Genomic DNA, 26370 nt, shown 5'->3' with positions numbered 1-26370 from the left:
TGTTTATTGGATACATCCAAAACCTTGTTTTATTATGGGAACACACTTCTACCTGTGTCCTTGTCCTTGTTCCCTGGTAGCCATGCATGAGCTGTCCATCCCTGTAGTATGGTCATGTTGAGGATGCTATATACATGGAGTCATTTGAGATCTGCCTTTTTGTTTTTTTCCGTTCACTAAGCAGAATGCGTTTAAGATCTTTTCAGGTCTTCATGTGTGTCAGTGTGAGCAGTTCTTTCTGTTTTATTGCTGAGTGGTATTCCATTGTATGGATGTGCCAGAGTTCAGCATTTGTCTGTTGAGGTATGTGTGCCTTGCTTCCAGTTCGGGTACTGTCAGTAATGCTGCTATGAACGTTCATGTACAAGTTTTTAAATGAACATAGATCTTTTTTTGGATAAATGCCAAAAAGAATATGATTGGTGGGGTGTATGATAACTAAATGTTTAATTTTATAAAAAACTACCAAAGTTTTCCGTAACAGCTGTGCCATTTTATACTGCTACCAGCAGTGTAATGAGTCTACTCATATCTTCTTATTGCTTGTTCATTCTTTGTCACATAAATGGTGCTGAAAATTTTATGTGAGGAAAAGCATAAAAAATAAGGTGTATGCATTGATGTAGTTGTTTCATCAGTATATACCGTTGCTCTCAGGAGATTAAAATTAGTAGTTCTAGATGGTTTGCTTGGGCAGTCTTTTGTTGATCTCATTGAAGTGGTGAATAACTGAAGAATGAGGTAGGTTTTTTAACTGAACTTTCATGCTACATCATTTGACCATTTTGGAATCTAAAGAACTTTTGCTTCTTTCTCTTTAACTCTCCTAATGTCTCTAGAAATATGTATCTTTCTCTAAATTGTTAATAATTTCTGATACTACAACTCCTGTTTATTGTAGAATACCTTATATTTTTTCATTCATTTGCCTTTTTATTTTGTCATGAATTATTTTATCTACTCTTTTAATGACTTGATATGGTATTGAAACACCAGTTAGAACTGTGCTCACTATCAAAACAGGCAAAACAGGCAAACAGGTTGCCTAAGCAACCATATCTACACAGGCCTTACTCAGTCACTGAAATAGCATGGATTTTTTTAGGCCAAGGGAACTATCCAAGAATTTTGTGAATACACACACACACACGTATTAATTTTTTTTCTTTTTCAGATTCTTTTCCCATACAGGTTTTTACAGAGTATTGAATAGAGTTCTCTGGGCTATACAGTAGGTCCTTGTTGATTATTTTATATGTAGTAGTGTGTATATATATGTTAATCCCAAACTCCTCATTTATCCTCTCCCCCCTTTCCCCTTTGCTAACCATAGTTGGTGTTTTAAATCTGTGACTGACTTAAACAAGAGTGGTGTTAGTAGAGAGGATAGAAAGGAAATAATTCAAGAATATTTGAGAAGCAAGGTGATCATTTTGTAATGTACAGAAACATGAAATCACTAGGTTGAACTCCAGGAATATACATAGTATTGTAGGTCAACTATGCTTCAACAAACAGATTTATAGAAAAAAGATCAGATTTGTGATCACCAGAGTTGGGGAGGGGGGTGGAGGATTGGATGAAAGTGGTCAGAAGGGTCAAACTTCTAGTTATAAGGGCTTACCTGATAGCTCAGTTGGTCAAGAATCCGCCTATAATGCAGGAGACCCTAGTTTGATGCCTGGGTTGGCAGGATCTGCTAGAGAAGGGATAGGCTACCCACTCCAGTATTCTTGGGCTTCCCTGGTGGCTCAGCTAGTAAAGAACCCGCCTGCAATACAGGAGACCTGGGTTGGATCCCTGGGTTGGGAAGATCCGCTGGAGACGGGAAAGGCTACCCACTCCAGTGTTCTGGCCTAGAGAATCCCATGGACTGTATAGGGTCACAAAGACTCGGATATGACTGAGCGACTTTCACTGTCTAGTGATAAGATAAATGAGTACTCAGGATGTAATGAGAGGCATGATTAACTACTACTGCAGAATGGTAGGTATATGAACATTGTTAGAAGAGTAAATCCCATGAGTTCTTAGCGCAGGAAGAGCGTTTCTCTCTTTCTCTTATTCGTTAATCTAGATGAGATGATGAATACCCACTAAATGTATTGTGGCGATCATTACACGATGTTTGTGAGCCATATTGCGCTGCACACCTTAAACTTACACCATGAAAGTGAAAGTCGCTCAGTCGTATCTGACTCTTTGTGACCCCATGAGCTACACAGTCCCATGAAATTCTCCGGGCCAGAATACTGGAGTGGGTGGCCGTTCCCTTCTCCAGGGCGTCTCCCCAAACCAGCATCTTCCCAAGTCGAGCCCAGGTCTCTCGCATTGCAGGCGGATCTTTTACCCGCTGAGCCACCAGGGAACCCCTAAAGCTTAAGCTGTATGTCAGACAGCTCAGTAAAACGGGAAGGAAAAGAGTGGCGTTTAGGTGGCATTTGGTGAGGGGCAGAGAATGTCAAGGGCGGAGGGAGAGGACTCGGGCTTCTCTGTCTCAGGCAACTTAGTGCCCCTCACAGGAAAAAGGAATGCTGAAAGAACACAGGTGACCATTTTATTTTGTTTTCCAAGAAGATCACAAATTAGATGTAGAACTTGAGGTACTCTCTGGTGATACCTGGAAGGAGATGTCTTAATGAGGTGAGAACTCACTGGTTAGATTTAGATATACCCTCTTACGTGTTTCATTCAGTTCAGTTGCTTAGTTGTGTCTGACTCCTTGCGACCCCATGGACTGCAGCACGCCAGGCCTCCTCGTCTGTCATCAATTCCCGGAACTTGCTCAAACTCATATCCATTGAGTCGGTGATGCCATCCAACCATCACATCCTCTGTCATCCCCTTCTCTTCTGGCCTTAAATCTTTCCCAGCATCAGGGTCTTTTCCAGTGAGTCAAGTTCTTTGCATCAGGTGGCCAAAGTATTGAAGTTTCAGTTTCAGCATCAGTCCTTCAAATCAATATTCAGGACTGATTTCCTTTAGGATTGACTAGTTGGATCTCATTGCAGTCCAAGGGACTTTCAAGTCTTCTCCAACACCACAGTTAAAAAGCATCAATTCTATGGTGCTCAGCTTTCTTTATAGTCCAACTCTCATATCCATACATACTGGGAAAACCATAGGTTTGACTAGATGGACCTTTGTTGGCAAAGTAATGTCTCTGCTTTTTACTGTGCTGTCTAGGTTGGTCATAGCTTTTCTTCCAAGCAGCAAGCGTCTTAATTTCATGGCTGCAGTCCCATCTGCAGTGATTTTGGAGCCCTAAAAAGTAAAGTCTGTCACTGTTTCCATTGTTTCTCCATCTATTTGCCATGGAGTGATGGGACTGAATGCCATGATCTTAGTTTTTTGAATGTTGAGTTTTAGTTTGGTTTGATAGTATTTTGTTCTTAAGATACAAATAAATAACATATGTGGGAATTACTTTTCCATAATGGTATGCCTATCAGTACTTTTCCCATTGTGTTGATGTGTACTACAGTTTTAACGAAAGAGGAAGCATTGGGAAGTGCTTCCTGAATGAATGATTAGATCTGTAATTTTAATGCTTTCCAGAAATACTGTCCTCTTGCTCATGTTTCTCGTGTTGGCAAATAATTAAGGATGCGTTATTAGTTGATATTTGCCATTAATAATAATACACTCTCCCTACCTAACAACCCCTCCCTCTTCCATAAACCATCTATTTTTATTCTAGAATTTTGTAAAATGTTAAGATGAAAAAGGCCTTATTTTTCAGGAGCATGTTACCTAATGGAATCAAAATAGAAAAATAAAAAATAGCTCTCTGCCTGGTATTATTTGGCTTTGAGTTGTATTGTTCTCTACTTATACTGGCTGGTTTATAATTTGATGAAAGTAGCATATTTGAGTATTATTCTTTTAATCATTAAAAAAAGTTAAAATACATTAAATTTTCATTGTATTGTCTTTTATAACTTTAAGCTGCCTTCATTTCTATGGAGTAGATGCTCATTTGAAGGAATTTGTATGACAGTCTTTTTGTGTTTATCCTGCTGGAAGTTTGATCCGCTCGGTTGACAGCTTTATTTTTCTTTGCTCAAAAGCCAGCGCTAGGCCCGCAGGAAGGAAAGGAACCTAAGCTGGAGCCAGGGGCTGGGGTCGCATAGGCCTGAGGGGTGGTGCACAGTCAGAAGCCTTGCAATTGCTTGGCCTGGATCTGTCAAAATGGGTTTGGTGGGCCCTGGCTGTGCCATGGTTTATTTATATGCCTTTAGAGTAGTGATCCTGAGAATGAATGCATTGTGAGTGCGGTTTGGAAAATTGTTGCATAGATTGCTCCAGGAGGGGGAAAAAGCCCACCTGAGAAACCCTACTATTGAACAGATCTTGGGTTCACCGGTTTAGTTTTCTGTGAGTGTGGCCCAGTGATTAAACTTTTGCCTCATCTCAGCAGCCACTGTCAGGTTTTTGGAGGCAAGTTAGTTCATGGAAGGGAGTTTGTGTGATAGGAAGACAGAATGTGAGATTAAATATATCTTAGCTCTGGCCTGAGTAGATACTGTTAAAACATGAGTGAGATGGATATAAAATAAGCTTTTTCTTCTGGTTTCAGGAAAGCATAGTGGGGGGAAAAAAAGTAGGATTCTTTTCTAATTTCTGTGGATCCAGCTAGGATATTACATCTTGCATTTTTAAGGCATTTAAAAGTACAGACAAAAAAGGACAGGACAGTCTATATTTGAACAGTGTTAAGTACAAAAACATGAATTGATGAGGTAGTAGTATCGTTCCATACTATTTTCTGTCAGGACTTAGCCTTTGTTACACATTATGCATTTATCTTTCTCTACAAAAGAAATGCGGACTTTTCAGGAAAGTACTAACCGTTTTCAAGTAACACCTAATCTGAGTGTGAATTAGAAAATAATTTACAATTTTGCATTAATTGTAACCTTTCTTACATCTTAGGCTTCCCTGCTGGCTCAGCTGGTGAAGAGCCTGCCTGCAATGCAGGAGACCTGGCTTCGATCCCTGGGTTGGGAAGATCCCCTGGAGAAGGGAAAGGCTTCCCACTCCAGTATCCCAGCCTGGAGAATCCCATGGATGTTGCAAAGAGTCAGACATGACTAAGGGACTTTCACTTTTCTTTCTTACATTTTACTGTTAAGTTGTCAAGAGATTTTTGATGAGTGATTCAGTCTCCTTACTCTTTGTAGGTCTGTTCAAAGTCTTGAGCTAGTCTTGGTAGATTTTGTTTCTAGAAATCTGTCCATTTCATCTTGGTTGTACAGTTTGTTGTACACCGTTGTTCATAGTATACTCTGGTGATCCTTTTTCTTCCCATAGAATTGATAGTTATGTCCTCACTTTCATTTCTGATTTTGAGTCTGTCCTCTTTTCTTTAGTAGTCATTCCAGCTCAAAGTTTGTCAGTTTTGTTGATCTTTTCAAGGAATCGGCTTTTAGCTTCGTTGATTTTCTCTATTGTTTTTCTCTTCTCTGTTTCATTGATTTCTGCTCTCATCTTCTTTATTTCCTCCCTTCTCTACTTTTGGGTTTAATTCCTCTTTTTCTAGTTCTGTAAGTTATAAGATTATGTTTCTGATTTATGATCTTTCTTGTTCGTTAGTGTGGGGATTGATAGTCTGTAAATTTCCACCTCTGTGCAGCTTTCTCAGTGTCCCATAGGTTTCAGAATGTCATGTTTTCATTTTCATTCGTCTCTAAGTTTTTGCTAATTTCCCTTGTGATTTCTTTGATTCATTTGTTAATATAATAGTGTGTAGTTTAATTTTCACACATTTGTGAATTTCCAGTTATCTTTCTGTTGTTGTTTTCTAACTTCATCCCATTCTAATTGAAGATAGTTTGTATGTCTTTTAAAATATATTGAGACTTAATTTGTGAGCTACTATGTGGTCTGTCCTTAAATGTATCCCACATACATTTCAGAAGAATGTGTATGCAGTTGCTTTTGAATGTCTTAGTCTTCAGTGTCTGGCTGCCAGTAGTGGGGGTAAGAGGTAGGAAGATGGATTGGGGAAAAAAGGGTCAGTTCAGTTCAGTCGCTCAGTCATGTCCGACTCTTTGTGACCCCGTGGACTACAGCACGCCAGGCCTCCCTGTCCATCACCAACTCCCAGAGCTTGCTCAAACTCATGTCCATCGAGTTGATGATGCCATCCAACCGTCTCATCATCTGTCATCCCCTTCTCCTCCCGCCTTCAATCTTTCCCAGCATCAGGGTCTTTTCCAGTGAGTCAGTTCTTCACATCAGGTGGCCAGAGTATTAGAAAGAAGGATACCAGTCCTTTAAAAAAATCCCTTGGAAGTCACTTAGCTGGAGAGAGAGGGCCTTGCAACTACCGGGGATCAGAGGGATGGGGAGGAAAGGTGCAACAAAAATGAGCACCTGTCTCTGCATCTTTGTGATCAGAAGCAGCAGTCGGTGGTCAGAGCACAGGTCACATAGATCTGTGGTATTTGGAGGACAGTCTTTTTTGCCCCCACTAGCTCCCATGAGCTGTGTCCAGGCTGCTCTGGAACCTTGCCCAGCTGACCTCCGTGTTGCTAGAGGAAGCTGGGTAGCTGCTACAGTGCTATGAGTTGAAATTGAGATTAAATGTAACTTACTGTCCAAGCTTTCGCCTGGAAGTTGCAAGCCTTAAATAGGTTCCCTAGTTCCAAAGTACAGCAGACAGATTCTACCAGTGCATTTGTTGTCTTGTAGTTATCAACTACTCACTGGACAGTCTCACTTTGACCGTATTTCTTGCTTTTAGTGGAACACTGTATCTTAGTGTCTTGTATTCTCATGTTTGCATGTTTGTTCATTTACCGAACAGTTTAAGCCAAGGCACTGCTGCTGCTGCTGCTGCTGCTGCTGCTGCTGCTGCTAAGTCGCCTCAGTCATGTCCGACTCTGTGCGACCCCATAGACGGCAGCCCACCAGGCTCCCCCGTCCCTGGGATTCTCCAGGCAAGAACGCTGGAGTGGGTTGCGATTTCCTTCTCCAGTGCATGAAAGTGAAAAAGTGAAAGTGAAGTCGCTCAGTCGTGTCCGACTCTTAGTGACCCCATGGACTGCAGCCCACCAGGCTCCTCCGTCCATGGGATTTTCCAGGCAAGAGTACTGGAGTGGGGTGCCATTGCCTTCTCCGAAGCCAAGGCACTAGAGCTACCCATTCTTTGTAGTCACTGTGCTTTTAGTAAGGGCCTCTTGCTTCTGCCATATTTACTGAGTAAACTCAAGTGAAGTGAAGTGAAGTGAAAGTTGCTCAGTTGTGTCCAATTCTTTGTGACCCCATGGACTATACAGTCCATGGAATTCTCCAGGCCAGAATACTGGAGTGGGGAGCCTCTCACTTCTCCAGGGGATCTTCCCAACACAGGGACTTAACCCAGGTCTCCTGCATTGCAGGCGGATTTTTTACCATCTGAGCCACAAGGGAAGCCCAACTCAAGGAAATGTGATAAAGCTATATTTGTGACTGAGGAGATTTCATTTTTCAAAGTAGTAAATATCTGTTGAACTTTGATTATGTCTTTCTCATTTCTGGCTCAACTCTTGGGTTTCTTATCTATGCATTTATAAACCAAGGAGGTCAAGAGAAAGGTTTGTTTTGAGTGTGAATGACCGGGCTGGGAAAAGATGTTGCTAAATCACAAATACCCTTAGGACAGAGCCGGAAAAATGTTCTCCTTTATAAAACAGAGGCATGAGAAGAAATAATGACTTCAAGAATAGAACTGTTGAATAAATTTGCAGTGTAGCAAAGCATAAAGTATGTGTTACCACTGAAACCATTTCAAATGACCTACAGTGAAGGAGAAAGAGCAGAAGTTGAAGATGTTTTTAAAATCCAAAAACACATGGCTAAGTTTTATTTCTAAACTTGGTGTTCATCCATTTACCCTAGAGAGATTTAAGATTGGCTCTGGGTCAGTTGAGCAGAGTTTGACATTCTGAAGGCATATTGAAATGTAAAATTTATGTTATGTGTGCGTACGTGCTCAATCGCTTCAGTCAGGTCTGACTCTTAGTGACCCCATGAACTGTGGCCCTCTAGACTCCTCTGTTATGGAATTCTCTAGGCAAGAATACTGGAGTGGGTTGCCATGCCCTCCATCAAGGGATCTTCCTGATGCAGGGACTGAACCTGCGTCTCCTGCGTTGCAGGTGGAGTCTTTACCCACTGAGCCTCCTGGGAAGCCTGCTATTTGTATGTAACACTAATTAATAATAAATACTAGTGTATGTTTGTTTTGAGTATTCTTTCCTGTTTTGAATTACATATCGTGAATACTTGATGTAAGAAATTTGAAATTAAGATTTTTTTAATTGAAGTATAGTTGGAAAATTTAGCAGCAGCCACAGGACTGGAAAAGGTCAGATTTCATTCCAATCCCAAAGAAAGGCAATGCCAAAAAATGTTCATACCACCTCACAATTAACACTCATTTCACACACCAGCATATTAAAAGCAGAGATATTACTTTACCAACAGAGTTCCATATAGTCAAAATTATGGTTTTTCCAGTAGTCATGTATGGATGTGAGAGTTGGACCATAAAGAGAGCTGAGTGCCGAAGAATTTATGCTTTTGAACTGTGGTGCTGGAGAAGACTCTGGAGAATCCCTTGGACTGCAAGGAGATCAAACCAGTCAACCCTAAAGGAAATTAGTCATGAATAGTCATTGGAAGGACTGATGCTGAAGCTGAAGCTCTAATACTTTGGCCACCTGATGCGATGAATGGACTCATTTGAAAAGACTGATGCTGGGAAAGATTGAAGGCAGGAGGAGAAGGGGATGACAATGGATGAGATGGTTGGATGGCATCAGAAACTTGCTGGACATGAGTTTGAGCAAGTTCCGGGAGTTGGTGATGGACAGGGAAGTCTGGCATGCTGCAGTCCATGGGTTCACAAGGAGTCAGATGTGACCGAGCGACTGAACTGAACTGAACTGATTTACAGTGTTGTTAGTTTCTCGTGTACAGCAAACGGATTCAGTTATACATATATGTGTATATGTATTCCTTTTCAGATTCTTTTCCTTTTTAGGTTGTTACAAGATATTGAACATAGTTACCTGTGCTGTTCAGTAGGCCTTGTTTATCTGTTTTAGTAGTGTAGATCCTTTAAGCCCTAATTTCCCAGTTTATCCTCACCCGCTTTCACCTTTGAGAACTGTAAGTTCGTTTTCTCTGTGAGTCTGTTTCTGTTTTGTAAGTAAGTTCATTTGTGTCATTTCTTTTGGATTCCACATATAAGTGGTTCTCTGTGCTTTTTGTCTTCTCTGACTTAACTTCACTTAGTATGATACTCTCTGGGTCCGTCCTTGTTGCTGCAAATGGCATTGCTTCATTCTTTTTATGACTGAGTAGTTTACCATTGTGTACGTACACTGCATCTTATTGATCCATTCCTCTACTGATGGACGTTTAGGTTGCTTCCATGTGTTAGTTATTATTCATAGTGCTGCTATGACTATTGGGGTACATGTATCTTTTCAAATTAGAGTTTTCTCCAGATTTATGTCCAAGAGTGGTATTGCTTGGTCATACGGCAGCTCTGTTTTTTCTTGATAGCTTTTTAGGGAAAACTCCATACTGTTTTCCATGGAGAAGGCGATGGCACCCCACTCCAGTACTCTTGCCTGGAAAATCCCATGGACAGAGGAGCCTGGTAGGCTGCAGTCCATGGGGTCGCAAAGAGTCGGACACGACTGAGTGACTTCACTTTCACTTTTCACTTTCATGCCTTGGAGAAGGAAATGGCAACCCACTCCAGTGTTCTTGCCTGGAGAATCCCAGGGACGGGGGAGCCTGGTGGGCTGCCGTCTATGGGGTCACACAGAGTCGGACACGACTGAAGCAACTCAGCAGGAGCAGCAGCAGCAGCAGGAGCAGCAGCAGCAGCAGGAGCAGCAGCCATACTGTTTTCCATAGTGGCTGCACCAGAAAGTGCACTTTCACATTGGAAAAGTCTTTATTTCCTCTTCACTTATGAAGGATGTTCTCACTAGATACAGAATACTGGTTGAACAATCTTTTTCTTTCAACATTTTTTTAAACTTGCTAAACCCATATTACCTTGCTTGCAAAGCTTCTGACAGCAGGGTTATTATAATCCTTATCCTTGTTCCTCTGCAGATACTATGTTTGCCCCTCTCTGGTTGCCTTCATGATTTCCCTTTTTCTTTTCAGCTATTTGAATATGATATGCCTAGGTTGGGGTTTTTTTAAAGTCTTGTTTGACACTTTTGGACCTTCTTAAATCTGTAGTTTGGTGTCTTGTCACTTAACCATTCACATATTTCTCCTGCTCTGTTCTTTCTTCACCAGGCATTCTGAGTATATTACACTATTTGATATTTTCCCACAGTTCTTGGATGTTTTCTCTTGTTTTATTTTCCTACTTCTTTTCTTCTTTACATTTCAATTTGAGTAATTTCTGTGAGCCTGTCGTCAAGTTCACTGATTCTTTTTTTAGCTGTTTCAAATCTACTAAAAGAATTTGTTGTTTATTACCATGTTTCTCTTTCTAGGATTTCCACTATATTCTTTATGATTTGCACGTCTCTGTCAAACTACCTGTGTGATCTTGCATGTTGTCTACCTTTTCCATTATTCTCTACCATATTAATCATGTTTTAAATTCTCTGATAATTCTCATACCATGGCATTTCTGAGTCTAGTTCTGATGATTGCTTTGTTTCTGCAAACTGTGTTTTTATTACTGCCTTTGGCATGCTTCATAAGCTCTTGTTGAAAGGTGCCCGTTTTGTGTAGAACAGGAAATACTGAGGTGAATATCTGATATGCTTGGAGAAGACTGCAAGCTTCCTTCTGTTGAGCCTTTAAGGTAGAATTTAAATTAATCTGTTAGGGGTTGGGCTATGTTTAAAGAGTATTATTGCTATGGTTACCAGCATTGATACATGTTGTTGCCATGGAAACCAGAGACTTCAAATTTCCCTAGTGTCTATTATATCCCGGCTTAGCTTTGGGTTTTCTCTTTGTGCTGTTTCACACAGTGAGCTTGTTTCTTGCAGCTATATTCCATTATTTTTACTCAAAGCTTGTTAGCAGAGACATTACTTGGCCGACAAAGGTCCATCTAGTCAAAGCTATGGTTTTTCCAGTAGTCGTGTATGGATGTGAGAGTTGGACTATAAAGAAAGCTGAGTGCCAAAGAACTGATGCTTTTGAACTGTGTTGGAGAAGACTCTTGAGAGTCCCTTGGATTGCAAGGAGATGAAACCAGTCAATCCTAAAGGAAATCAGTCCTGAATATTCATTGGAAGGACTGATGCTGAAACTCTAATACTTTGGCCACCTGATGCAAAGAACTGACTCCTTGGAAAAGACCCTCATGCTAGAAAAGATTGAAGGCAGGAGGAGAAGGAGATGACAGAGGATAAGATGGTTGGATGGCGTCAGCGACTCGATGAACCAGAGTTTGAGCAAGCTCCAGGAGTTGGTGATGGACGGGGAAGCCTGGCATGCTGCAGTCCATGGGGTCGCAAAGAGGCAGACATATGACTGAGCTACTGAGCATCTGAACTGAACTGAACTGTTAGCATGATAGTGGAGGGTGGGAGGAGTTCTGTGATGATCTGGTAGGCCTCAGATTTAGGCAGGCACTAGAACCTGGGTTTCAGAGGTGTGGCCCTTATAAAACTTTCTGTTTCTAGAAGTGGAGTTGTTCCCCTTCTTTTCTCTTCCTCAGCTGCTCTATCTTAGGTTTTATATTCCCTCCCCTTTTTTAAGCTTAAGTTTTTTTTTTTTTAATAGATTTTAACCAATAGTAGTTTTTGTTTGAATTTCCTATTAAAAGCAGCCTTCCCTGCCCCTGTAGTTTATTTTTTTGGCCTCACCATGTAGCATGCAGAATCTTCGTTCCCTGCGGTGGAAGCACATGGAGGCTTAACCAAACTGGACCACCAGGGAAGTCCCTAAGCTAATAGGGGATAGATTTGGGCTGATTGGCTGCCAAGCTCCACAAGGGTGGGGGCTGGGATTAGGAGCTTCTCTGCATTCTCTCAGATTCTATCCACCTCCACCCCCCCACCCCCACCCCCCACATACAGCCTTTGAGGTTCCTGGCAGAAAAGCTTGTAATAGGGTAGAGACTCTCCCCCAATTGAAGTCCCTCGATTGCAGTCCCTCGAGACTCTGCCCTCTCATACTGTCGCACAGTCAGTCTCCCGCAGTTGGTCACAATTTGACGTAATCGTCCTGACTGCAGTGGAATTCCTTCATGCTCTTGGGGCTGCGTTTCCTTCGGTCAGAAAGAAAGCTTTACCTCTAGGATTACAGGTGCTTGTCCAGCCTCTTGTGTTGCTCCATCCCTGTTGCATTGCCTCCAGGTTGGGTCAGGTGACATTGTGGGTGGTGGGGAGAGAGTGGTTTCATCCACTGTTTGTGAACCTTAGGAGTCCACGTTGTGGTCAGAGAATAACTTGTGAGACTTGATTTAGTGCTCAGCATATGGGTCACTTTTTGCAAGTGATCTCTTTGAAGTTGATAGAGTATTCTGCAGTTATTGGATACTGTCTTATACCAATGTCTGTTTAAGTCCCCAGTTTGTTAACCATGCTCTTCAAGTCTGTATCTCTATTTTTCCTCTGATTTAGGTCATTTATTCTATCAATTATGAGAGATGTTAAAAATTTCTCTATTATGATTATATATATATTTCACTTCTTGTAGTTCTGCTAAGTTATGCTTTATGCATTTGGAGGCTATGTTGTTACTTGCATATAAATTTTAAATTATGTCTTTCTAATGAGTTCTGCATTTAATCCTATGAATTATATTGCCTCCATTAATGCTTTCTGAATTATAGTCTACTTTGAGTATTACTAATAAAGCTTGAGCAGCTTTTGTTTAGATTATGTTTGTTAACCCTTTCTATACTTTTAATTTTAATTGTTCTCTATATTTGGCATGATTCTTTTACACATCATAATAGAGGAATTTTTTTTTTTTTGGCCACGTCACAGGGCTTGTGGGATCATAGTTCCCCAACCAGGGAATGAACTGGGCCACTGCTGTGAAAGTGCTGGATCCTAACCACTGGACCAACCACCAGGGATTGATTTCCATTTTTTATTTAGTATGATAGTCTTTTTCTTTTGGTCCACTTATATTTAATATAATTATTGGAATATTTGGGTTTGCATTTGATATCTTATATTTTCCTTTTTATGTGTCTTATCTGCAATCTTGCTTTCCCTCCTTTTTGTATTTATTTGCATATTTTAATTCTGTTTTTCCTTTCCGTTAGCACAATAGTTATATCCTTTTCTACCATTTTAAAATGTTTCCTCTTGAGATTAAGACATGTATTTACTTTCTTTTTTTAATCAAATACGTAAGTTTATTTTTTCCCAACATAAGAATAGTCATAATGTATACACTTCAAAAGGTAGAAAAAGTTAAAGATGGAAAGTCCCCCTTCACATCTGCCCACCAGCCGCTCAGTTCTCCAAATGACTCAGAATGAGTACCCCCAGTACAGTCGTCTGGCCTCTTCACTGGCCCCCAGCGTGTAGCGTGTGTACTGCTCTGTAGCTGGGAATCTCGGCCTATATCTCTTCCTGCTGATTCATCCATCTTCTCATCTTTCAAGGTGCAGTGAAAGCTTCTTTCTTCTTGAAACTTTTTGAGGCAAATGTCATCTGATTTCTTCCACTTCTGATAGTAATCATAGTTGTCCTTACACATTCTGGCACTTAATTATGTTGTTCTGTGCTGTTTCTCTTAAGCTTCAAGTATGTAAACTCACTTTGCATCCTAGATTAGTTCCTTGAGGGTTACGTAGGATGCTTTGTTTGCGTAATTTGGAGCACAAAGCAGATGCCCCCCAAACACATGCCTGAGTAAATTGCCTCGGGTAATGGCTGTTTTCCAGGGAATTTTCCATTTTGGTGCATCTTGAGCCTCAATTATTCATGGTAGATGTACTTTTTAAGAATTGCTTTTGAGCGCAAAATTGTGGATGGAGAATTGGAAACTGCTTGAAAGATACTTTCTTAAAAAATTATACTTCGTTTCATGTTGGTAAGGAGTCTGCCCGCAATGCGGGAGACCCAGATTCAATCCCTGGGTCGGGAAGATCCCCTGGAGTAGGAATGGCAACCCACTCCAGTATTCTGGCCTGGAGAATTCTGTGGACAGAGGAGCCTGGCAGGCTACAGTCCACTGGGTCGCAGAGAATCAGACATGACTAAGCGACTAACACACTTATTTTGCATTTCATTTTACTTTAAGATTAGAATTAATGGACTATCCATTCCTAATTCAGTATCATAGTGTAAAAATATTTATGAAATATGCTACTTTCTTGTTTTAAATGTTGACAAGTTACTTTTTCCCCCGAAGTGTTTTTTCTTGATTATAGTTTTTTTTTTCATTATTTCTTTGCAAAATGAGAAAATACTGAAAAACACTGGAAAAAATTGCCCTGTACTACCACTGAGAGCTAAATGTTACCATTTTGTTATGTGTATACTCAGGTTTTTCATATGTTTATATAAATAAATTTCCCTCTTCTAAGTTTCCTACTTTGTAATTCTTAATGTTTGCTTTTCAGTTTTCCCTAAAAGGATTCCAGAACACCTTAGAAGTACTTGAGGAAGAGTGATAAAGGCAAGTATCCAACTCGTTGGCGTCAATGAGATAATTTGGTTCATAGCCAAACCAAAAAGCTTTGGTCACTGTGTCTTGTCAAGAAAACTAAAAAGTTGGGAGTAACAACTTAAAGGAAAAAAAAAAGAGATAGTTCACATAATTTGAATTTTTTTTTTCAAAACTGTTGTAGAAAATTGTTAAAATTCTGAGAATTTAACAGAGTTTTCTGAAATACCTGGTTTGTTGGTGGCTACCATTTCCTCCTCTTTTTTCCCTACTTTTCACCCCTTCCACCTGCCCCCTTTCTCCTATATCCTTTTGTTCCCTTTTCTCTTTACTGATTTCCTCAGGCTTACTTGGAAGGACTTTACTTTTCAGAGAAGCCCTGTGAGTAAAAGAGAAGCCGGCATTTCCTTCTTATGAAAGAACACTTAGCTTTACAGTTGAACTTGCTTGTGTTAAACCAGAGATAGCAATGCGATTGTTTGGAAAGTTTTAGAAGCTGAACAACAGTTACTATTCATTTGAATTTTATTACTGTCTTACAGAAGAAAATAGGGGAGTCTTAAAAAACATTCACATTATTGAATTATTTTAGTGCTCGCTTCCTTCCTGTCACAAGTTTTATATAATGATTATAGCATTACGTTTTACAGTCAGTGCAACAGGTTGTTTTTCAGAATTCTTATCTAACAATTTGATGCTTAAAGCTCAGTTTAGGTTTCTTTGGTGTTCTGTGTTAGGTAAGCTTCTGTTAGTATCATGAAGATATGTTTTGCCTTTACAAATCCCAGAATCTACTACTCCTCTACTAGGTAATCTGTGCTGCCATGTAGATAGCCTATGCAAGTTTTGGCTTGGAAATCAACACCCTGTTTCTAGGTTTTCCTCCAAATGCTGGCATATCCTTATAATTAATCATTCTTTTGAATTATATGAGAATAAATGATATAGACATGCTAATGAAATCTCAAATGAAGATACAGACATTTAAAAATGTACCATATTCTCCATTTTTTAAAACCAAGAAGCAGGTTTATGTGAAGTGAAGTGAAGTTTATGTGAAGTGAAGTGAAGTCACTCAGTCGTGTCCGACTCTTTGCGACCCCATGTACTGTAGCCTACCGGGCTTCTCTGTCCATGGGATTTTCCAGGCAAGGGTACTGGAGTGGGTTGCCTTTCCTTCTCCAGAGGATCTTCCCGACCCAGGGATTGAACCCGGGTCTTCCGCATTGTAGTCAGATACTTTACCATCTGAGCCACAAGGGAAGCCCCTTGATTAGTTTATGACACTGGCCAATGAAGCTGATCTGCTGAGTAATAAATTCCTTGCATGTTTATATATGAGACAAGTAGATTGTTTGGTTTTCTAACAAACCTTGACACCATTCCTCTCTTTATGGTGTCTTTTATTATCATGGGAGAAACTTATTTTATATATTTTACTTTCAAAAATAGCAGCAACAAAAAATCTGTTGTATTATTTAGCTAATGCAATAAATAAGGAAAAAAGTAAATTACTTCCTCATTATCAGCCTGCTGCTTTCACATCCTTCTGTCTTCTCAGGGTCTAAATATCCCAGTACAAGAAGAGATTAATTGATATACAGTTACTGGATTATCTTGGTTACATAGCCCTTTTTGTCTGAGAGGCTCAGTGTTTTGCAGAGTGAAAATAATTCAATAACTGTTAGTCTGCGCTAGAAACTCATAAGAGAAGGTCAGGATAACTAAATGCATATACTGTTGACAACATTTTTGCCCACAAGGAGCCCCAGAAAACTCCATATAGCCCGAAACAGTTGTTTATGTCGGTAGGATTAAGGGCTCTCTCTTGGCTTTCCCAAAGGGAAAAGGAAAAATAAAAGCAACACAGAGTCAGGAAGAGGGTGAGAGGCCCCAGCAGTGTGGCAGGTTTTCGGTGTGGCCACAGAGAATTTGAGTGAAAGCAGTGAAATTTCCCATCCTCGTGACTGCTCCTCATTTACCTAGTTTGGGAGCAAAAAATTTTGTGGTATTTAGTTAGTATGAAGGTACTGGTTAAAGGTCTTTAACCCTGTCAGCATGGTTTATGCTCCTGAGTCATGAAGAGGTTAGGAGATGGGAAGATAGGCATGTAAGAGCGTGGTCCGTGAAGCCACAGTGACGGTGTCCATCCACGTTCATGGTGAGCAGGTTGTCTGAGAGAAGTTACCAGGAAGAAAGGTCTGATGGCTTTGCATTCCTATCCCTTTGGACTCTAGGAGCCTGGAGCTCAAGTGAACTCTTAAATCCAACTGATTTACGCCTTTCAGATTGCTGTTTGATGGCCAGAGGTCCGTTTGCTTATGCCCAGACCATGACCACCCTAAGTGCTTCAGACTTGGTAGTGACTTAGCAGTGACTTCAAACTGTTCAAAGTCCTTGGTGTAACGCAGGGAGTTTTAAAGCCTTTGAAGGAAAGGTTGAGGTAAAATATAGAAATAAAGAACTTCACACACCACATTTTGTCCTCCGTAGCAGGTTCTGTATATTAATGCAGTTTTGTTTTACATATTTGCAGAAACTCAATTTTTTAAAAAAAGTTTTCTGTTATGAGAAATCTCATCCCTACCACACCCTCCCTTTCTTTGGCATGTGACTTCCGTAACGATGGCAGTTGTGCTGACCTTACATCTCTTAGTTTCAACTTCCTTTTAATTTCCTGCACTTTAATGTTGGTGTGTGGTTGCTATTTGACCTTCCTTTTTCTCTCTTTTTTAGTCATACCCAGTTACTGTGTCACTTCTTTGCTTTTGAGTTTGTGTGAATACAGCTGTCCCCTGGTACCCATGGAGGGCTGGTTCCAGGACTCCTGCAGATAATGAAATCCTCAGATGCTCATGTCTCTTATATGAAATGGCATAGTATTTGCATAGAGCCATGTGCATCCTCCCATATACCTTAAATCATCTCTAGAGCATTTATAATACCTAATACAACGTAAATAAATGCTATGAAAACAGTTGCTGGGAGCATGGCAAATTCAGGTTTTGCTCTTTGGAATGTCCTAGAACTCCTTCACCCCAAATGTCTTCCATCTGAGGTTGGTTGAGTCTGCAGATGTGGAAGCCACGTGTATGGAGGGTGGACTGTACATGGGCAGCCTCTGTCAGGGTCGACCCTCTTCAAAGAAAGGGATTCCTTTGAGTCTCTCTCTTTGTTCTCTGGTTCTGAGCCAAGCTCTAGTTTCTGAAGACAGATTCTTTCTGGATCATGTACTAATTGTACCAAAAGGTCATTTGTGCTCCAGCAGAGAATCCAACCTATAAGATTTCAGTTTCCATTTTCTTCTCAAAAGAGAAGTGTCTAGTTGCCAGTGACCTTGATGAATATAAATGATAACTGGAAATTCCTCTTTTCCATTAAAATCCACAATGCAGTTAGATTGGGATATCCACTTTCACAGTTATTCTTTGAATTTACTGTATGGAGCTTCAGCATGCAGATAATTAACTGTGGTGATTGAGAGGAATCATTTCAGGTGCCTCAGCTAGACTGTCTGTATTGAGTGCTCTGTGCTTGGTTGTCTCCCGATTCCCCAAGTAATGGCTGTTCTCTCAAATATTATTATGGTTTCCATTCCACGATGACTCTTCTAGTACGCAGTTCCTCTTCACATTGCAACTTGTAGGGATTTTTTTTAACAGCGCTGTTTTCATTTCCTTTGTACTTGTTTCGGAGCTTTTTCTCCTATTCTAGAAAATAATCATTACCCACTATCTAGAAAACTATCTTTTAATCTTCTGATTAAAGATTGCTTAATGATAGTGTATTTCTTTGGCTAGTGGCATGTTTTTCTTTGTTTTAACACGAGTTTCTGCATGGATTTATAATACGAGCTTTTTTTTTTTTTTTTAACATTAGATAGGCATGAAGCCTTCGTCTCACAGCTGCATGTGTAGTTACTGTCGAAGCAATGCCTACCTAATTTGACAGTCGTGGTGTGTTAAAAAAAATTTTGAGTTTGCAAATAAGCGCATTAAGTCTACTGATGGAGCCTTCGGGCAGTGAACAGTTATTTGAGGACCCTGATCCCGGAGGCAAATCCCAAGATGCAGAGGCCAGAAAGCAAACAGAATCAGAACAAAAGTTGTCTAAAATGACCCACAATGCTTTGGAGAACATTAACGTGATTGGCCAAGGCTTGAAGCATCTCTTCCAGCACCAGCGCAGGAGGTCGTCCGTGTCCCCCCACGATGTGCAGCAGATTCAGGCAGATGCAGAGCCTGAAGTGGATCTGGAAAGCCAGAACGCGTGTGCTGAGACTGATGGTGTCCCCACCCACCCCACAGCTCTGAATCGTGTCCTGCAGCAGATCCGCGTGCCGCCCAAGATGAAGCGAGGGACGAGCCTGCACAGCAGGCGGGGCAAGCCAGAGGCCCCAAAGGGAAGTCCCCAGATCAACAGGAAATCTGGCCAGGAGATGGCAACCGTCATGCAGTCCGGCCGACCCAGGTCTTCATCCACTACCGACGCTCCTTCCAGCTCCGTGGTGATGGAAATAGCTTGTGCTGCTGCCGCCGCTGCTGCGTGTCTGCCGGGGGATGAGGTGTCTGTAGAGCGGGTAAGTTTCTGTTAGATTACCTGTTAACTTCTTGTGCTTTATATCTAGTACTCTGTACACTTTGCCTGGGTGACTCAAAAGAAATATCTCATCAAGTACCCGAGGCTGTGGCCAAAGATAGTTTCCCGTTTCATTAAATAAGTGGGATGAAGAGTGATCGTCATAGCTAATAATGAATGCTTCTAATTATATTTCTGTTTGCTTCCTAACATATTGCCTCCGATGATTCCAGTGCAGTCAGCCAGCCCACGAGTTTTAAGAATTACTGAATCCGAATTTCTGGAGCCCCCGTTCAACCCGGTCGGCAAGCTTAGAGCTATCTGGACTGCTCCTGCTCTTTAATGACATGACCCCCAAGGTTGCAGCCATTCTCCATTCCGAATCAGTGCCCTAGTTTAGGCCTTCATCTGTCTCACTGCCCTTTTAACTTCTTTTTTTCCCCATGCTGGACACAGCTTGTGAGAGCTATCTGAAATACTTAAACAAGTCATTGTCATTTCCACTGCTTAAAAAGCAGGCACTGGCTCCATCATTTCCTGAGGGGCAAAGAAAGTTCCTTAAAATGATACGCAAGACCTCCCGTGATTTAGCCCATGTGGACTTCTTTACCTCCTACAACTTAACAGCTATTACTCTTTCTCACGCTTTTTATTTTTCCTCTAAAGTTTTTCCTTTTGTCCATATCTTGACTTACTCTTTCATTCAGTCATTCGTTCAGCAAACATATAATGAGGTGTTCCAGTCACTGTGGATACTGTGATGTACAGAAAAAGATGTGATCCTTACTCTCATGGAGTTCATCATTAGATGGGGATACATATTAAATAATCACTTGAGCAAATCTAAAGTTTCAACTGTGGCACATGCTACTAGAGCCTATTATAGGAACTTATGACCTAGTTAAGGATGTCACTTCTGTGAGGAAATGACAAAGATCTGGAGGGTAAGCTAAGGTAATTAGGTGATGGAGAGAGAATTCCAGGTGCAAAGGTGCTAAGATGGAAGGACGCTTACTGAGTATCATGCAAGCACACGGTGGGTAAGGCTGGAGAGAGGGGAAGGAGCTCAGACAGAGGTTTCAGACGGTGTTCAGGAGTTTTTCTCCATTTAAGAGGAATGAGTAGTATCAAAGCATTTTAAGCAAAGGGGACAGTTTCACGTTTGTGATTAGAAAATGTCACTGTGTTTATGGTGTGAAGAGTGGGTTGGACTGCATTCAGGTGGGATGCAGATAGATGAGCTGGAAGGCGGTCGTGGTAGTTTGGGTCAAAGACGAGATGGTGGGAGCAGAAAGAAGAATTGCTTCAGGGCAGGGATGTGTCTTACTCCTGGTGCCAGTACTTTGGGCTTCCTGCATGGCTCAGTGGTAAAGAATCTGCCTGCCGTTGCAGGAGGTGCAGGATCGATCCCTGAGTCAGGAAGATCCCCTGGAGGAGGAAATGGCAACCAACTCCAGTATTCTTGCCTGGAGAATCCCACGGACAGAGGAATCTCAAGGGCTAGCAGTCCATGGGGTCGCAGAGTCACATACGACAGAGTGACTGAGCACGCGTCCAGCACTTTGGCCCTTGAATTATTGGTTTGATGAATTAGTAGTAAATAGATAGGGAGCAAGAAACGATATCTAGTTAGGGAGTCTGAGAATGTATGTGGAGAAGTTTTTGAAATGGAGTCATCTTTCATTTAATTATTCATCAGTACTTATTAAATACCAACTATGTACTGGGCAGTTTTCTAGGTAGTTAGAATACACCAGAAAATGAAACAGGCAAAAATTTGTGCCGTTATGGAGGCTTACTCTGTATTGAAGGAGATAACATACAGTAGATATAAAAATGAATAATATGTTACGATGAAGTATGATGAGTATTATGGGAAGAAAAGAGCAGAATTAGAGAAAGAAAGAGATTAGGGCTGTGTACAGAGGGGAGGGGAGTTGCCGTATAAGGTAAGGTAAGCCTCGCTGAGAAAGTAACGTTTGAGTGAAGACTTGAGGAGATGAAGAAATGAGTCATGAGGCTGGCTCTCTACTCAGACGGATGAAGTAACTCCAGGGTAGGAGCTCACGTTCCCCGCCTGATTGTCCAGGGAATAGCAAGACCAGTGTGGAAAGCTGAGTGACAGGGGACAGTAGTACAGGATGGCCTCAGAGAGGCCGCAGGGGGCCAGCCTGGGGAGGGCTTCATAGTGGTATCTCAGTGTAGACACTCTTCTGTTTTATCTGTATAAAATACCGTGGGATGGGAGACATTTCCCCCCTGTGTGTGTTTGCTCGGTAATTGTTCAGTAATTGTTCCCCTGAGTGTTAGACCTACCATTGTTTTAGGTTAGGGATCCGCACACTTTTTCTGTACGTAGTCATTGTAAGTATTTTCCACCATCTGGTCTGTCTTGCAACTACTCAGTTGTGTCGGAGCATGAAATCAGTCACCCATAATATGTAAATGAACGGGCATGCCGGGGTTTGACTGGTGAACAGCGTCTGGGCCTCGGCCCATACTTTGCCCACCACAGTCTTAGGCGCTGAGAATACATGAGTGAATCAAACAAACAAAAACACTCGCACTGGAGAAGTTTAGGAGGAGGTAAGCAAAACATATAAGTAAAGTGCACAATGTGACAGTTGCGTAAGAAGATAAAGATTCCTAGGGAGGGAAGTTTTAAGCAGAGTGGTCGGGGAAGACCTCACTAATATACAAGCAAAGACCTGGAGGATGCAAGGAAGCAGACCAAACCTCTGAAGGGAGACCTGGGGGAACAGCAAAGGGTAAGGTCCCAAAGGCCTGTACTGTGAGGAAATGTTACGGAAGTTGGATTTTTTTTGGTATTGTTAAAGGGGAGAACATGATAATGCACGTCAAGGCCGTTAGCTGTAGCCACCCGTCTGCCGTGCCTGATGGGTGAGGAGCAATACTTGAAACGTTTCTTACTAATGAGAGTTTAATCTGTATGTCTTATTTAAACTTAGGTTGCATGGTCTAAGTGTTCAGTTCAGTTCAGTCGCTCAGTCGTGTCCGGCCCTTTGTGACCCCATGAATCGCAGCACGCCAGGCCTCCCTGTCCATCACCATCTCCCGGAGTTTACTCAAATTCACGTCCATTGAGTCAGTGATGCCATCCAGCCATCTCATCCTCTGTCGTCCCCTTTTCCTCCTGCCCCCAGTTCCTCCCAGCATCAGAGTCTTCTCCAATGAGTCAACTCTTCGCATGAGGTGGCCAAAGTACTGGAGTTTCAGCTTTAGCATCATTCCTTCCAAAGAAATCCCAGGACCAATCTCCTTTAGAATGGACTGGTTGGATCTCCTTGCAGTCCAAAGGACTCTCAAGAGTCTTCTCCAACACCACAGCTCAAAAGCATCAATTCTTCGGCACTCAGCTTTCTTTCCAGTCCAACTCTTGCATCCATACATGACCACTGGAAAAACCATAGCCTTAACTAAACGGACCTTTGTTGGCAAAGTAATGTCTCTGCTTTTCGATATGCTATCTAGGTTGGCCATAACTTTCCTTCCAAGGAGTAAGCGTCTTTTAATTTCATGGCTGCAGTCACCATCTGCAGTGATTTTGGAGCCCAAAAAGATAAAGTCTGACACTGTTTCCACTGTTTCCCCATCTATTTGCCATGAGTGATGGGACCAGATGCCATGATCTTCGTTTTCTGAATGTTGAGTTTTAAGCCAACTTTTTCACTCTCCTCTTTCACTTTCATCAAGAGGCTTTTTAGTTCCTCTTCACTTTCTGCCATAAGGGTGGTGTTAGTACTTTTCAAAAAAACAAAATTGAACCAAGTCAAGAGCTTACTGACTTTATTTGACAATTCATGAATTGGGCAGCATTCAGTCTGAGCAAATAGAAACGAACTCTGAAGAGCTATACAGAATAAAAGACTTCTAGGCAGAAGGGAGCAGGAACAGGAAGTTACAAAAAGTGTGTTGGTTATTGCTAGGTTACTCTCCTTACAGAGGATGGCAAGGGTTACGTGCTGCTGCTGCTGCTGCTGCTGCTGCTAAGTCGCTTCAGTCGTGTCCGACTCTGTGTGACCCCATAGACGGCAGCCCACCAGGCTCCCCCATCCCTGGGATTCTCCAGGCAAGAACACTGGAGTGGGTTGCCATTTCCTTCTCCAATGCATGAAAGTGAAAAGTGAAAGTGAACTTGCTCAGTTGTGTCCGACTCTTAGTGACTCCATGGACTGCAGCCTACCAGGCTCCTCTGTCCATGGGATTTTTCCAGGCAAGAGTACTGGAGTGGGGTGCCATTGCCTTCTCCGGCAAGGATTACCTAACTAGTGCTAATCAGCAGTTCCTGGTTGGCTGGTTTGAGTCCATTTCTGGGGAGGCAAAAAACTGTAATTTAGTTCTCAGTTTGATGATATGAGAATTAGCATAAGAGACTCCATTTGGGGCCTACTGTGTTTTGTTTTGTTTTTAAATAAACTTACTGTGTTTATATGTAGCTTTTAAAATAGTCATGTCCAGTGGCCTTGTCAAAGGTGTAGACTAAAACCCATTCTTTCTCATTCAGTAACAAATAGCTTGTAGACTTAGAGTATGTGGATTTCCCAGGGTTTATAAATAAGGAACACTACCCTCCACAGTAAATTACTGCAGGATGGCATTCTACTCTGTTCAAATGAAAGGGAGGTTTGTAAGACTGAGTTAATTGAGCTGTGTGCAAAACCAGAAAGCCTAGGTATAATGTTCTTCCAAAGGGGAAAGAAACGAGGTGACGGGAAGGATAATTCCTGTTGCTGACCACAAGGTGGTACCCCTAGACCAGGAGAAGTAGGCGGAAGTGAGGAGATGACTCCTACTGTGACAGGCCATTAACAATGAAGGAATTATACCTTGAGAAGTCACTAGCTCAGGGAATTGTTAGGATATGGGCTGGATTGAGTAGTGACTATCATACGTAGTAGTAGGCGCTCTTTTAAAGTACTGAACTGAGTTGGTAACTGTGGAAATGGAATTGACGATAGAAGAGTGGGTAGAATTTACTGACAATGTTAGAATTAAAAATAGAGATACTGTTGTATAGCCGAAACCAGCACAAATTGTAAAGCAATTATCCTCCAATTAAATAAATAAATAAAGTGAATTCCCTGGTGGTCCAGTGGCTGGAACTCCAGGCTTCCAATGCATTGGGGTCTGGGTTCAATCCCGGGTTGGGGAACTGGATCCCATAGGCTGTAGCCAAAGATCCCATATGCCACAGCTGAGACCCAGTGCAGCCAAATAAGTGAGTAAATAAATACTTTTTAAAATAATTAAAGATAAAATTGAAAGTCCTAAAGTCTGCTTGGGAGAACTAGTAAAATAATGTCTGTTTTCCTAAAAACAAAAACATTGAAAATTGTATTTTTAAAATGAAAATCAATAGAGATCTTTCTCGTTTGTGTATTTAGTGTCAGTTTGGTAGCTGATACTATCAAGGAAATGATATCATCAAAGAAATGATACGGGATGGAAAAGTAGGGATAAATCAGAGATGAAGTTGTGTTTTCAGTTGTTCTCTAGTAAAGGTACTTTATAGAACAAAACTTGTATGCCAAAGGAAGTAACTTTTAGGCTTATTGACCCTAACTCAGAGGTCTAGAATGTGTGAAATGAAATGTGTGAAATGAAACTTCCCAACCCAGGGATCAAACCCAGGTCTCCCTCTTTGCAGGTGGATTCTTTACCAGCTGAACCACAAGGAGGTCCAGAATGTGTATGTTTGTTTTAATGCAGTATGTTTCTGTGATGACCCACAAGATACCTTTATTATCATTAATGATCTTACGCTGACTTTTAATGTGATTGTCCTAAGAGTGGAATTGAAGGTGTAGCTAGGATGTTCTTGACCTTGGTAGACTTACCATGCACAGTTATCATTATAAGGATGCCTCTCCAAGTTCTGTTTGGTTTTGTTTTTAACATCTGAGTTGTATTCCTTCTGTGATGAAGGCTCAACATAATGCAAAGGCAAGTTTACTCTTTAAGTTAAATTTAACCTCCTTTTCCTTTATATTAAAAAATATATAGAGACTTTAGAGTAATTAGACCTCTAAAGGAACATAGTATGTACCTATACCTTCTGCTTTCCCCTTTTATTCACAGAGGATTTGAGTACTTTATCAGTAGCCTTCAATCTTAAGAGGGAGGGAGAATTTTGGCCCCCAAAGTCCACTACTATTTTTTATTTTTTTTTAATCCAGAACATTGTTACAAGAATTTGTCTTGTGACTGTTAGCTTCCCAAAGACTCATAGGTAGATAAATAGAAGGACAGACCAGGATCATGTATGATAGAAGATAATTACTAGAACAGATTGTGATCATAATGCCACATTATATGTAAAGAAAGGTAGGCAGCTTTGGCAGTTAGCACAGTATTGGGCTTTAGTAAGTATTTGTTAATATTTGGCTTGTTTTGATGTTACCTCATCGTGACCTGTGATTTCGTCAGTCAATGGGAGCTGACCAGATTTCATACTTGAGGATCAGCATATATTTATTAGGCATTAGTGTCTCATTTTATGTATGGTTTGACTTTGAAAGCATCTTGTTTCCTAAATAGAATCCCTTAAAATATGTAAAAGATGTTTGATTTCAAAAATCAGTCTTGGAGAAATCTCTTTGTAAAAAGAATTAGCAAGGATTTATTGGTTTATATATTACAAAAATGTATCTTTAGCCAAAGATCAAGTAAAATTTTTGTTGGTGGTAGTTTAGTCGCAAAGTTGTGTCGTGACCCCGTGGACTGTAGCTCACCAGACTCCTCTGTCCATGGGGTTTCCCCGGCAAGAATACTGGAGTAGGTTGCCATTTCCTCCTCCAGGAGATCTTCCCAACCCAGGTCTCCTGCATTGCAGGTGGATTCTTTACTGACTGAGCTATAGAACTGGCAATTACATTTTATTTTATCACAGTAACATTTTACTGGGGTAAAGAGCCCTGACACAGATTTCGATATCATTGTAATGAAGAAGCTAAGAATTTAGAAACCTTGGTTGCAAAATGAGCCCCTTGCAACACAAATGACTTTCAGCCAAAAGATCGCTGGGTATTGCCAGGTGATTAGCAAGAACTCAGAGACTATTAAGACTATGTGCTAAGCCTAAGCAAGCTCCTCATTTTACAGACCCCAAAATGTTGGGAAAACAGCCTAAGGTAATGCAGCTAACTGTGATACTAGGGA

At 41.2% G+C, this 26370-nt stretch overlaps 1 protein-coding gene across 6 annotated transcripts in view; it reads left to right on the top strand.

The window, feature by feature from the left end:
• The window catches only part of TMCC1 (transmembrane and coiled-coil domain family 1), a 156483-nt gene that overhangs the window by 27049 nt on the left and 103064 nt on the right, over positions 1-26370 (top strand). For 5 of the 6 annotated variants that reach the window (XM_052640928.1, XM_052640922.1, XM_052640935.1 and 2 more), the window contains 2 exons: positions 14570-14625; positions 18921-19192. In XM_052640928.1, coding sequence (XP_052496888.1) covers positions 18962-19192 — 231 coding nt within the window. In that variant the 5' untranslated portion in view covers positions 14570-14625; positions 18921-18961. Of the gene's footprint in view, positions 1-14569; positions 14626-18509; positions 19193-26370 lie in introns of those variants that run through there. The other variant, XM_052640914.1, reaches the window with a different exon arrangement.

Source organism: Budorcas taxicolor, chromosome 1, assembly GCF_023091745.1.
Source record: "Budorcas taxicolor isolate Tak-1 chromosome 1, Takin1.1, whole genome shotgun sequence".
Classification (NCBI taxonomy): Eukaryota; Metazoa; Chordata; class Mammalia; order Artiodactyla; family Bovidae; genus Budorcas; species Budorcas taxicolor.
Note: the sequence above shows the minus strand (reverse complement) of the source record. Positions and strands in the feature narration are given on the sequence as shown.